General features: G+C 38.7%; 2 protein-coding genes across 2 annotated transcripts in view; both read left to right on the top strand.

Annotated features, from left to right (window-relative positions):
• LOC114633433 (E3 SUMO-protein ligase RanBP2) overlaps positions 1-7,235 on the top strand; it is a 48,860-nt gene extending 41,625 nt beyond the window's left edge. The window contains exons 25-29 of the mRNA XM_028782007.1: positions 806-907; positions 2,891-3,036; positions 4,745-5,018; positions 5,137-5,471; positions 6,003-7,235. Of these exons, the coding sequence (XP_028637840.1) occupies positions 806-907; positions 2,891-3,036; positions 4,745-5,018; positions 5,137-5,471; positions 6,003-6,308 (1,163 nt within the window). The 3' untranslated portion in view covers positions 6,309-7,235. The remainder of the gene's footprint in view (positions 1-805; positions 908-2,890; positions 3,037-4,744; positions 5,019-5,136; positions 5,472-6,002) is intronic.
• A 1,885-nt stretch (positions 7,236-9,120) lies between these two features.
• Positions 9,121-14,481, top strand: part of Ccdc138 (coiled-coil domain containing 138) — a 63,197-nt gene continuing 57,836 nt past the window's right edge. Inside the window, exons 1-3 of the mRNA XM_028782011.1 lie at positions 9,121-9,240; positions 10,354-10,398; positions 10,556-10,613. Of these exons, the coding sequence (XP_028637844.1) occupies positions 9,148-9,240; positions 10,354-10,398; positions 10,556-10,613 (196 nt within the window). The 5' untranslated portion in view covers positions 9,121-9,147. The remainder of the gene's footprint in view (positions 9,241-10,353; positions 10,399-10,555; positions 10,614-14,481) is intronic.

Genomic DNA, 14,481 nt, shown 5'->3' with positions numbered 1-14,481 from the left:
CAGAACACTTTAGTAAGCCCACTGTTCTGGCAGCGTTGAGTTGCTTGTACCCACGGCAGGTAGCTAACCCATACCACCTTCAGCCCCTTCTCTCCTTTCTAGGAGCCCGCACTCATATGCATTTATTTACACTCACAGACATGCAGAAACACACAATTAAAAATAATACATCTTGTAAAAAATGTTTAGTACAGATTTTTTCTAAGATCATACCTTTGACTGCTTGGTCGAGTGTTTAAGAACCTTGATAAAGAGAAACTATATAACGTAGCTTAGTGTGTAGGTCAGTGAGTTTAAAGTGAATTTGGTGTAGGTTTTGGATTGGTGTTCATTGGGCATAGTACCTGTAAACTTCATACTACTGAGTAAACTTGAACTTGAATGTATTTTGTAGCTTAAAATATAGTTTGTAGGGGGCTGGAGAGATTGCTTAGAGGTTAAGAGCACTAAGTGCTCTTCCAGAGGTTCTGAGTTCAATTCCACTTGGTGGCTCACAACCATCTGTAATGGAATCCAATGCCCTCTTCTGGTGTGTCTGAAGACAGCGATGGTGTACTCACATACATAAATAATACACACACACACACACACACACACACAAATTTATATAGTCTGTAAAAAAAAAAAACTCAAAAAAATTAGGCTTGAACTTGAAGGCATTTTAGAAGAGTAAATACTAAATTTAAAAAATGTATTTTATACCTTGCCTCACCTGGAGTACAGAGAGTCCTGTTCCTTCTGGGTCCTGGGTAAGTTTTGGTATATAGTCTACCTCAAACAGGAAATTGTGTTTTTCTTTTGTCAGGGGAAAGCAAGACTGTTTTGTTTGGATTTGGAAGTGGTACAGGCTTGTCATTTGCAGACTTGGCTTCAAGTAACTGTGGAGATTTTGCTTTTGGTCCTAAAGGTAAGATCAAGAGGAAAGAGGTTAATCAAGTAAGATCAAGAGGAAAGAGATTAATATCTGTGTCAGCCAAGTGTAACTGAACAAAGCAGTCCTTCCCACGGTGTGACTTAAGTGGACTGGCCCTGTCCTTGGTTTGTTTGTTTATTAGTAATTAGCATTGCACATGCTGTCATTGATGATAGTAGCTATAAGAGTTTTCTCTTAGTTTAGTTTAAATCAATACTGATAGCCCTTCCTTTCCTCATATACATGTATGTTTTTCAGTTTTGGAATAACCCTGACTTGGTTTTAAGACAAATTTGATCTCTGCATTAGGGCTGTGGAAATTTACAAATTGGTGTTCTTTCTCATTTATCAGTGGTGTTTATAATTTTTATACAGTGGTGTTTATATTTTTAAGATTCATTTATTTGTGTGTTTCTGTTGCATATACATATTTCTACCACATGTATGCAGTGCCCTTAGGGGGCAAATCCTCTGGAACTAGAGTTAAAGATGGTTATGAGCTGCCATGCACATGCTATTTGTTTCAAGTTTTATCATCATTAGACTTCATTGTATTTACTCATAAGATCTTTCATATTGTGAATATAGCACAATTTAAATTATTCTATAAGGTATTTGGAGAAATTATAGAATGGTGAAGTAATACAATTTAAGACTTTAGCCCATTTAGTCCTACTTAGAACTTTATACATTTTAAAGTTCTTGCTACTTACAGAGACACATTAAACTTTTAGAAATGATTGATAGGGCTAGACAGTGCTGGTGCACACCTTCAGGCCCTGAACTCTTGAAGGCTCTCTGAGTCCAAGTCTAGCTTGGTCTACAGAGTAAGTTCCAGGATGGCTAGGGCTATATAGTGAGACCTTGTCTCAAAACAAAACAAAAACAAAAACAAAAAATAAACCAAAACAAGAAATGATTGATAAAAATTCATAGTTTTACTTATGCCAAGTTACTGACTTTTGAGACAGGGTCTTACTGTGTGTACTTACCAGGCTGGAACTCTCAGTGTGAGTAGACTGACCTTCAACTGACAGAGCTCGATCTCTTTCTGCCTCTTGAATGCTGGAATTAAAGGTGATACCAAGCTCTTAAATTAAAAGATGGGTAGTGAGTAAATCTACCAGTTCAGTAGGTATACTTATCCCCCTGAAAAAGCCAAATGAAAATTGATAGTGATTGCTTATTATCAGTATTGTACACTAAGTAAGAGATAGAACTTAAAAATCAGGTAAGACCTGTCTTAGTGAATATTATCACTGCACCCTCTCTTCACATTTTCTTGGCTTGTTTGTTTCGTTAATAAAGGAAATATGAAGCCAAAAGTAGATTTTGGCTTTACTAGTTCTCCGTTTTGCTAATATTTTATTTTCTTCAATGTATTTGTTTTCTTTTGTGTTGAATCCTTACATTAGTTTGCACTTTTTCTGTTTTCTTCTATTTTGGTGTTCTGAGACAGAGTCTCACTATAGTAGCTCTGGCTGTAGGAACTCACTGTATAGACTAGGCTAGCCTTGAAGTCACAGACATCCACCTGCCTCTGTTTCTTGGGTTAGTATTAAAGGAATTCGCCACTCAGTCTGGCTCTTTTCTTTCTTAAAGTAGTATTTACACTGCAATCAATTGTATTCCATAGTTGTTGAAATAGCCAGAATAATATTATTTAAATACCTCAAATAGATATGTTTATGACATTGTTGAAAATTACATGTACCAATGTATTTCATCATTAAAAAGTAATCTACAAAATGCAAATTCTTTTTTATAAAAATTTGAGCCGGGCAGTGGTGGCTCACACCTTTAATCCCAGCACTTGGGAGGCAGAGGCAGGTGGATTTCTGAGTTCGAGGCCAGCCTGGTCTACAGAGTGAGTTCCGGGACAGCCAGGGCTACACAGAGAAACCCTGTCTCAAAAAACAAAACAAACAAACAAAAAATTGAGAGTTCACTGTTTAAATAGCCTAATTTCTTTATCAGATAAAAATTTCCAGTGGGCAAATACTGGAGCAGCTGTGTTTGGAACACAGCCAACAAGTAAAGGTGGCGAGGAGGAAGACGGCAGTGATGAAGACGTCGTTCATAATGAGGACATCCACTTTGAACCTATAGTCTCCTTACCAGAGGTAAGTGCCAGGAAGTAAACACTTGGCTAGTGATGACATGCAAAAATATGGCCTGAATTGATTTTTTTTTTTTAAAACAGTGCTATCTACATTTTTCCCAGAACAGTTAAATATTATGTGCTATTTGTTATATTTCCAAATTTTTAAAAAATTATATATTTTATGTGCATGAGTTTTTTGCCTACATGCATGTCTGTGTACCATGTGTGTGCCTATGGTTATATCCTCTGAGGCTGTCATTTCCTTTTGGACTGGAGTTACATACAGATGGTGTTACAGATGGTTGTGAGCTGCCATGTGGGTGCTGAGAATTGAACCCAGGTCCTCTGGAAGAGCAGCCAGTGCCATTAACTGCTAAACCATATCTCCAGCCCAGATTTCCAGCCTTTTCGTAGGAATTGTTTTGATTTTTTTTTTTTTTTTTGGATGTAGTGCTGGGAATAGAATCTCATGTTAACAAGCACGTTACTGCTTGGTGCCCACTCAGCTTTTCCTTGTGTGCATTTAGAGAGTTGGGTGAGGGGGAGGAAAGAAGTGGCTAGGCACATACCACAGAGAGTATGAGAGAACACAGCAGGTATGCACATGCCATGGTGTTATATGGAGGGCAGAGGACAGCTTTCTAGGGCTTGAACTCGAGTTTTTAGGATTGTGTAGCTAGCAAGCATGTTTACTCATTGGCCATCTTGCTCAGCCATAGGCATTTGTTATGTCATTAGGAGATCATATTTATCTTCATTAAAAATAATTTTAGGGATGAAATAGAGAAGACTGTTGTTTTTAGAAAATTATCATGTCCATTTTCAGTGTCAGTTATTGTCACACTGCAAGAATCACTGCTGTGGCTGGAGCGATCTGCTAAGAGGTGATGTTTGTACTGTTCTTGATGGTTCCCAGCATCCGCGTCAGCCGGCTCACAGCTGCCTGTAACTCTGGCTCCAGGGAGAGCCAGTGCCTTCGGCTTCTCTAGTTATCTTCATTCATATGCATATACTCACATATGGACTCATACATACATAAAACTAAAAATAAAGTACATCTTTAAAAAATAAAAATAAAAAGGGTTGGAACAATAGCTCAGTACCTAATTCGCAGTACTCACATGGTAGTTAACCACTGCCTGTATGTAACTCTGCTTCCAGGGGATCTGATACCCTCTTTTGGCATCAGGGGCAATGGAGGAATTCAGTGCATAGATACATATGGAGGCAAAACAGCCATATACATAGAATGTTATAAAACAGAGCACTTTTGGGTGGGACATTAGTTTTTGAGACAGCATATTGTTACATAGTACTAGCTCAGAGTGGCCTCAAAACTGTAGTTATCTTCTGGCCTCCCAGACTCTGGAATGCTGGGATTACTGTGCATCCACATTCCTTCTGGTCTCATACAGCCCAGGCTGACCTTGAACTGATCCTCTTGCTTCCACACTCCAAATGTTGGGATTATTGGTGTATATTGCCATGCTTGGCAAGAACCAGCATTTTTGAAACCTCTTTTGACCTTTAAAGTCATTTTCTTTCACAGAGATAAATGAAATATTTAATGATAAATTACGTCTTTACTTACTGCTTAACCAACCCAGATCTATTACTAGTATAGGGTATGAGTTAGATACCATGATACAGTAAAACCTGCTGGCTCTGGTTAATGGGATTTGTTATAACTAGCTGTTTATATAAATTATTCTCATCTGTTGTTATAGGTAGAGGTGAAATCTGGAGAGGAAGATGAAGAAGTTTTGTTCAAAGAGAGAGCCAAACTTTATAGATGGGATCGAGATGTCAGTCAGTGGAAGGAGAGAGGTATTGGAGATATAAAGATTCTCTGGCATACAATGAAGAATTATTATCGGATCCTAATGAGAAGAGACCAGGTTTTTAAAGTGTGTGCAAACCATGTTATTACCAAAGCCATGGAATTAAAACCTTTAAATGTTTCAAACAATGCTTTAGTTTGGACTGCCTCAGATTATGCTGGTGAGTTTCTACTTTCAAATGCCTTTTAATTTGATTGACTTTTCTGAAGTCTAACATACACATGCTTTGTAAGTAACTTTAATATTAAGGTCTTCCCACTCCCACCCGTTTTTAACAGATGGAGAAGCAAAAGTAGAACAGCTTGCAGTGAGATTTAAGACAAAGGAAATGACTGATAGTTTTAAGAAAAAATTTGAAGAATGTCAACAAAATATAATGAAACTCCAGAATGGACAAACATCCCTTGCAGCAGAGTTATCAAAGGAGACCAATCCTGTGGTGTTCTTTGATGTTTGTGCGGATGGTGAACCTCTAGGACGGATAATCATGGAATTATTTTCAAATATCGTTCCTCAAACTGCTGAGAACTTCAGAGCATTATGCACTGGAGAGAAGGGCTTTGGTTATAAGAACTCCATTTTTCACCGAATAGTTCCAGATTTTATTTGCCAAGTAAGTGTCACTGTACATTCATCATGGTTATATCTGCTAAAACTAGACCACACCAACTTGGGAAGCTATTTCTTCTTCCCCTCATCCTTATCTTGGGAATTTTCAGTTTTCCCATACCATGACTGGGCGCTTGATTGCCTTTCAAAAGTTGAGTCTGAAAGGGTCCACACTTGTAATGCTTTGTACCTGCTAGAGACTCGAGGGACCCCGACCCTTACCTCCTCACTCAAAACAACAAAACTTGTCTTACTTAGTTTTCAAATTTCTTAAATTTTCTTTTTGAGACAGGATTTCTCTATGTTGTGTACTGCTAGCTGTCCTGAAGCTCACTCTGTAGACCAGGCTGGCTTCAAACTTTCTACCTTTCTCTGCCTTCTGGGTGCTGGGATTAAAGGCATATACAACCACTGCCTGGCTGTCAAAAGTATTCTTAAAGAGTTAAAGCATTTGTGATTTACTCTGATTTCTGTGTGTTTTAATGTTTAGTACTAATGGATTTCTTTTTTTTTTTTTTTTTTTTTTGGTCTTCAGGGGGGAGATATTACCAAATACAATGGAACAGGCGGACTGTCCATTTATGGAGATAAATTTGAGGATGAAAACTTTGATTTGAAGCACACTGGTCCTGGCCTACTATCCATGGCCAATTGCGGCCGGGATACCAACAGTTCTCAATTTTTTATAACACTGAAGAAAGCAGAACATTTGGACTTTAAGCACGTAGTATTTGGGTGTGTTAAGGATGGCATGGATACTGTGAAAAAGATTGAATCATTTGGTTCTCCTAAAGGGTCTGTTAGTAGAAGAATTTGTATCACAGAATGTGGACAGCTATAAAATTTTTCACAGTGAGTTTTATCTATATAAACAGTTGAATTGATTGTTACAGACAGTATAGTAATTATGTTCACCTTTTGAAAACAGATGTTTCCAATGTATAAATGTAAAATTGTAGCTTATAGCTGTTGTCACTTTTTAGTGTGTAATAATTGATCTTGCATGGTGTCAAATAAAAGTTTAAACACTGGTGTATTTCAGGTGTACTTATTTTTATGTACTCCTGACATATCTGTATTAGAATGGCAAATACTAATTTTGTTAAAAGCAATAGAATTTCCCAGACTATTGAAGGAATATGATATATGCAATCTTATTTTAATTCCTGTTAAGATATCTGGACTTCCTGCATGGTACTTACTATTGAATAAGGGGACCACAATGCAGATAATTTTATTTTAAATTTGAAATACATATATATAGTAATCTTAGCTATTCCTGTGCTCATTTATGTATACTTACTTATGAATGGATAGAGCCACAGAAGATAGGAGTTAACCAAAGTGCTCTTCTGTAATTTTTATGCTCCTGTATAGTTAAAAATTAACTTTTAAGTAGGATATTGTCTTTTCTTAAGATATATCGTGCTCTTTCGAAGACATTAATTTTTACATTTTAAATAAGTTGATCATTTCCTTAGTTAGCTTTCTCTTCTTCCTCCTCCCCCATCCTTCTCCTTTCTTTTCTTTCTTTCTTCCTTCTTTCCATTCACTTTTCTGTTTCCTATCTCTACTACCTCAGAAACTTCAGCTTGGTCCTGATGATAGAATTGAATTTTTCTCTAGTTCTTGTGATAAAGTATCAATATTTTTAAAAGATCTATACCATGTTCTTTGGTTAAAGATTTGCTTTATATTAGATTGTTGCAGTACCTTTTTCTGGTGAATTTTGTAGCAGAAATAAAGTGACAATTGATAACAGCCATGACATTTAAAACATTTCATTACTTGTGCATCTAAGTTGTCTGTTCCTTCTGTGACTAGATGTGATTTCTGCCCAGTGCTTTGAATGTCAGAGTGAAGGAATTAAGTGAAGCGGGTAAACGGCGGGGGTAACTGACTCTCCTAAGGTAGCCAAGTGCCTCGTCATCTATTAGTGACGCGCAGGAATGGATGAACGAGATCCCCACTGACCCTGCCTATTACCCAGCGAAATCACAGCCAAGGGAACTGGCTTAGGGGAGTCAGCCGGGAAGGAAGACTCTGTTGAGCTTGACTCTAGTCTGGCCAATGAGATCAGTTAAAGGCCAGCACACTCTGAGCTGGAACTTAAACATCAAGAGTTTGATAAACACTGAAAATGTAGTTGGATATGGTTTGTGTTAAGTTAGGCAAACAGAAGGGGATGTTCTTATGGGCCTACTCAATATAGAACTAAAAGGAATCTAGTTAGACCATAAAATTCTCTATAATCCAAATGTAAGTATTGAGTCATTTCTGTTTTCTTGTGTCCAACCATTAGATTAGGCAAGGCAGGTTATGGCTTACTTAATGAATTTATGCAAATAGCATCCCTATAAAAATATTTAATCCTGCAACCAGGTACATGTAATAAACCTACCACAAGTTGGCCTTGTAAAAAGAACCATGTACATTCAGTGGCTTCCTGGGAAACCTGTGTAATATACATTCATGTAAAAGGACTGAAGCTTTCCAGCTGAGAAGTTGATGCCATATTTTTAATCTAAATGGAATGTTTTTAATTTTTTAATTCATCTCCTATACTCCAGGATTGCCTTGAACTTGTAGCTGAGGTTGGACTTGAATTATTGATCTCCACTGTGGTTACAGGCATGTGCCGTGGTTTCAAATGCTTTTTAAGAGACATATTTCAAACCATTAAGATTATTAAAGACTTTTCAAAAACGTGACAAAATGGCACGTTAAACTATTGCTGTTTATTTATAGTATAGATGTTTACAACTTGATGAGTTACCAAAGGTTGTGAGCCACCATTTGGGTGCTAGGAATGGAACTCAGCTCCCCGGGGAAAAGTAGACAACGTTCTTAATGGCTGAACTATCCAGCTCCAACAAAGACGTTTAAAAAGAAGCTTGTGGCATTTTATAAGATGCTTGATAATTAAGAACAATGTAATCTATTGTTTATTCACTGATAATGCTGTAAACTCACATTGATAGGTTTTATGCTCATTAAAATCTACCCCCAAAGAACCAAAATAAAACAATTATTCAGTTTAGATGGTAGTTTTTTAGCAAAAAGTATTCTGTAAGCAATTTTTTGATACTGAAATTTTCTGTCTATTGCTAAAATATCAACTTCTGTAAGTTAAAAGTAATCCAGAGATTTAGGATTGCTACAACACATGCCTATTTACAGTATTTCTCAGTGTAAATGTATCTCAGAAAAACTGAACAAGTACGAGCTTGTATCACCTATGGAAACAGGCAAAGGAGTAATCTGCAGTTCATGTGCTTAGCGTTCAGACATGTCCTGATTTTTCTGTGATTGTAAATCACTTTTGATGAGACTTGTGTAGGCAAATTCTAATGCACAGTAAATAGTCTTACCCTGTGGTCCCCGGCCCTGGGGAGCAATCTGACCCTCCGGTGTGCAGAAGTTGTTCGCCTTCCTGCTGGCCGAGCCAGCGCTCTCAAGGGAAGATGGAACGCCCCCCTTTTCACGCCTCGCATCATTTAGGGCGGGAAAAGACTTGGAACTGAGACTCTAGAAGGGGCAACAGGGAACTGGGTTGTAGTGTGTCCTCCCTGTACCAGCTTCCAGCGTCCGTGGGGGCGGGGCCGGGCGTCATTACGTACTGCCCGCCCTGTCGCGGCTGTGAGCGCGGTTTCCCGGGCGACCGCGGTCTGCGACCCACCATGGAGCGCAGGGTGGTCAAGCCACCGGGGCAGGACATGGTAGTGGAGCGTCTCAAAAGCCGCTACGGCCTGGCGGGAAGATGCTTCGCGGAGGTGAGATGGGTCGAAGCCGCGGTGGGCTCTGCTGGGCGGCTGCGGGAGGGCTCCCGCCCTGCCTTCCTCGGGGAGGCTCACCGGAGAGCGCCCTCAGAGAAACCGCCTAGATGGACGGGCCGTGGCTTTGGTCCTGGTAACCAGTGCTGGCGGTGACCGGAGTGCAGCAGGCACAGAAGACCCTGTAGTTCCTTCGGGAAAGCATCTTACTCCAAAGTAATTGCAAACTTAGAGAAAAGTTGTGGCGATGTGCATTCTTGTAGTCCTCCCTTGAGGGCGCCATTCTTCAGGAGGGTCTTGCCATTTTTGAGGCTGGGATCCCCACTGAGGTCATTTGCTAATATCCTGTGAGAGGTTGGCCAGATCACATCTTCGATGAATCCTGGAAGAACAGAAGCGGGAAACCAATTGCAGACCTCAGTTTGCACGACGGGGCCCGTTTTTTTTTGTTTGTTTTTGTTTTTGTTTTTAAATCATCACCCTCCTTTGATAACAGGCGTTTACAGTTCAGTTGAGAAGCCTGCTTGACAACCCATCATGTTCAAGGTTATGTAAAGCACAACAGTGTTGTCTTCAAAAAACCATCTGAGGTATGGGAACATTTACCCTAACTTATTCAGAAGTTGAGGAAGGTCACAGGTATGCCTCTGTTCCTTCCCACATTTGCTGGCATTCCAGAACCCCTTCTTGAGAAATATTATTTCTCAATGTTCCTGTGAGCATGACACAAATTCATTCTATCCTCGCATAACCATAATTGAGACTGCAACATGTACTCCTCTAGTTTGCTTTTCCTGTGAAGCGCATTTTCTTTTAAAGCCTTACTGATATTTTCCAAGACATTTAGTATTGGGACAATAATACAGGATAATGTATAGTTTGTATACAGATTACCCCAATTATAACCTTTTGTAGAAAGCATGCCCTGGTAAAGATACTACCTGGGATCTGAACATTACATTTGATTGTCTGTTGTGGCCTTTAATCTACAACAGATGTCCACACCTGGTTTCTTGTAACATTGGTGCTTGCACAAGGTGTAAGATGTGTATTAGAATGTCTTTCAGTTTGAGTTTCTCTTTTGATTTGATTTTGGTTTTGTATTTTTGGCAGGAAAATGACATGACTGGTGTGTGGGCTGCTCTGATGAGTCAACAGGTACAAGCTGTTTGCCTGTCTAGTTAGTGATGCTGACGTTGGTTTGGGTGGTTTGTCTCCTAGGTTTGTCCATGTTAACCTTTGTAATTGTGGAAAAGTATTTTAAGAGAATATATATTATTTTAACTTAAGTGTATCTTCCTCCCCCTGAACCCAGCGTGAGCTTTCAAATTTTGATCAGACTAAATATAAAAGAAGAATTCTGACCTCCTCAGGTAAGCCAAAAGAATATTTTGTATATTTGTTTATTTTAACAAATTTAACTTGAGAGAGATTTATAGAAATGTTTAGACTTAGGATATTGTTACTCATTTTTCATTTAAAAAATCTTCAGTCTGGTAATCACCTAATTGAATTTAGAGGTGAATGTGTGAGGTGTCTAATAAAATTTAATTTAATGAGGATTTTTGGGGTGTGTGTGTGTGTGATTAATAGTATGTGCGCCTTCTTTTCTTTTTACTCTGTGGTGCTGGGAGGCAAATTCAGACCATTGATCAGTTCTAAGCAAGTTGATCAGTGCTAAACAAGTGCCCAGTCACTAAACCATGTCCCCAGCTGATATGTTTGCTTTTGAAGATGTTAAAAAATTGTACAGAGTGTACTGGGAGAAAAACACTAGTGAGTAAGTATTTTTTTGGGGCAAGAAAGAATGTATTAGAATCAAAAATAAAGGAAAAATTTATCAAGTAAATGTACTTGGAAAACAATTTTTTTCAGTGTCATTTCCCAAATTTTAATATAAACCTCATTTTTTAAATTGGATGTTTTATTTACATTTCATATGTTATCCCCTTACCCCATTTCTCCCCCACCCCCCCCCCCCCAGGAAAAACAATTTTGCTGTGGGTTTGTAATTTTTTTTTTTTGTAAACCGAAACCTTTTTTTTTTTTTTTTTGGAGCCAGGGTTTCTCTGTGTAGCCCTGGCTGTCCTGAAACTCACTCTGTAGACCAGGCTGGCCTTGAACTCAGAAATCCGTCTGCCTCTGCCTCCCAAGTGCTGGGATTAAAGGCGTGCACCACCACCGCCCGGCTCAAGCTGAAACATTTTTATGGTAATACATATTAACCATTAATCCATTAATTTTTTAATACTTCAGAGCTAATACTTTCTAGTTAAACATAATAATCATTAAACTTTGGTAGTTACAGCATAAATAGTGTCTTTAATTTCATCAAGAGGTGGGGGCTGGGTCTGAGGACTGGTTGGTGGACCGGAGAGCTGTATTTGTCTGATTTACACAAGTTTGGGGGCTCAGTCTGATTTCCAAAATACATTACATAATGGTAGGAAACAGACTTTTGGATAAAAGCATAAATGAACTTGATAAGTTAAAAAACCACTCTCAGTGAAACACCCTGTCTGCCCTTGGGACTTGCTGGCCCAGTGTATTGACACTTGAGTACAGCACTTTCAGAAAAGTTATGTGTCACATTAAAGGCAGAATGGTTACAGTTTCTAGATTATCAGAACTAGGTCTGCAGACAGAATGAGATCATTCAAAGGAAAAGAAAGAAGTAACCACTTAAAATTGGTTGTAAGCAATAGTCAAAAAGAACTGACTGCAAATACTCTGGATCTTTAGAGTTTAGTAGAAGAAAGGAATTATTTCTACTGCTAACAATGCCAATGAAGAGAGGCTTTAGAAATTAGCAGACTTTTAAAAAATATCGACTAGGACTAGAAATTATAAGATTATCCAGTACTAAAGTTTATAGTCACCTAGTTTATAGTCACTAGTGGTAACTCTAGAACCATAAGCATCCTTTGAGACCGTTTATCTGTGTCCTGAGTCTAAATGACTCAGAATGCACTGATGGATTATACTTCTTGAGTTCACTGCAGAATTTCTGGGGAATGTAAGGAGCACCATTAGTTTTCAATTTTCTTGACAGTGTTTATATAGCTTTACTTTGTGGTCTATAATTTTCATATATATATATAAAATTTATAAATATCACTGGAAAACTGCTTTTTTTATTGAGAATCTTTCTGTAACACAATTGTCAATTGTTATCTACTTGTTCTTTTGCACTTTGTAATATTTCTGTGTTGTATGAAGAAAGCTAGAATACTACACCCCAGATATGTCCCGTAAATATAAATACTATAAGAAGCAGCAGAGTCAGGAAAGCTCCACGAGGATGGAGGAGATGGCTTAGTTGGCAAAGTGTTTGCTTTGGAAGCATAAGGACCCGAGTGTGGATCTCCAGAACACATAAAATCCTGTTTAGGCAGTATGTGCTTGTAACCCTGTTGCTGGGGAGATGGAGATGGGTGCATTCCTGGGATTTGCTGGCCAGTGTCTCGTCACTTGTTTAAGAAGCTAATCTTTGTTGAAGATTCTATTACAAATTCTGAAAGATTACAGATGCCAGCCCAGACTACTATACCCAGCAAAATTTATCAGTGACAATGGAAAAAGACACATATTACACAGTAAAACCAAATGTAAGCAATTTCTATCTTACCAGTTCAGCTCTACAGAAGATACTTGAAGGAAAACTTTAGTCTGCAGAGGTTAATTTCACAAAAGAAGACAGTTAAAAAATAATCCCAGAATAGTAAATGAAAACAGAGGTGGACATTCACATTATAATAATGAAATAACGAATCAACAAACACTGGTTTTGTTTTGTTTGTCTGTTTAGTTTTCAAGGCAGGGTTTCTCTATATGGCCTTGGTTATCCTGGAACTCATTCTGTAGACTAAGCTTGCCTCAAACCCATGAGATCCACCTGCCTCTGCCTCCTGAGTGCTAGAGTTAAAAGATGTGCACTAAAGATGTGCTGGCTTTCATTAATAATTCTTAATCATCTCAATTCTCTAGTGGGAAGACAGACGAACATTGGATTAGAAAACAGGTTCTTTTTGTAGCTTCCAAAAAAAACACCTCAACATCTTTAGCGTAAAAGGATGGGAGAGGATCATTCATTTGGTCAACCCACATCAGAGAAACTTCTTGCAGTAGATGGAAATTAACAGAGAGAACCACAACTGGACACTGTGCTGAGAGTGAGATTTTAGAGCACTCAACCCTAAAGGGGATGTCTTCATCAAAATTCTCCCTCCGAGCTCAGTGATCTATGTGGAAGAGGAGGCAGAAAGATTCTAAGAGCGACTATATATAGGGCAGTTAATAAGTCATTTTTTAAATTTTTGCATCAGATGTGGGGTTGTTTCTGACTAGCACTGAGAATAGGAATCTGTATGACCTGCTGTGTATCTAACTTGTCTCCAGCCTTCTGAACTACAGCTTCTGAAGGGATTTAACTCTTTTATTAAAACATTAAATATTGGGCTGGAGAGATGGCTCAGCAGTTAAGAGCACTGACTGTTCTTCCAGAGGTCCTGAGTTCAATTCCCAGCAACCACATGGTGGCTCACATCCATCTGTAACAGGATCTGATGCCCTCCTATGGTGTGTCCAGAGGAGAATGACAATGCATTCACATACATAAAATAAATAAATCTTTGCCAGGCAGTGGTGGTGCACACCTTTAATACCAGCACCTGGGATGCAGACGCAGGCAGATTTTTGAGTTTGAGGCCAGCCTGGTCTACAGAGTGAGTTCCAGGACAGCCAGGGCTACACAGAGGAACCCTGTCTCAAACAAAAAAAAGAAAATGTTTGGTTGGAAGGGAGGGAGGGAGGGAGAGAGGGAAGAAGAAGGAAGGAAGGAAGGAAGGAAGGAAGGAAGGAAGGAAGGAAGGAAGGAAGAAAGAAAAAAAGAAATATACACGTGCAAAAAGGCAAAAACCGGGGGCTAGAGAGATGGCTCAGGGGTTAAGAACACTGACTGCTCTTCCAGAGGTCCTGAGTTCAATTCCCAGCAACCACATGGTGGCTCACAACCATCTGTAATGGGATCTGATGCCCTCTTCTGGTCTGTCTGAAGACAGCTACAGTGTAATTGTAAAATAAATACAAATCTTTTAAAAAAAATTAAATATTTAGAGATTTTTTTTTCTTAAAGGTTCATTAAATGCCCAACAACATGCCTACATCTGTTAAAGGCAGTCCTGTCAGAGACTCCTTTAGATAGCTGTGTGTGAAATTGACAGCTGAAGCAAGCTGAGAGAC

The sequence above is a fragment of the Grammomys surdaster genome, unplaced genomic scaffold, assembly GCF_004785775.1.
Source record: "Grammomys surdaster isolate TR1022 unplaced genomic scaffold, NIH_TR_1.0 655, whole genome shotgun sequence".
In the NCBI taxonomy this organism is placed as follows: domain Eukaryota; kingdom Metazoa; phylum Chordata; class Mammalia; order Rodentia; family Muridae; genus Grammomys; species Grammomys surdaster.
Note: the sequence above shows the minus strand (reverse complement) of the source record. Positions and strands in the feature narration are given on the sequence as shown.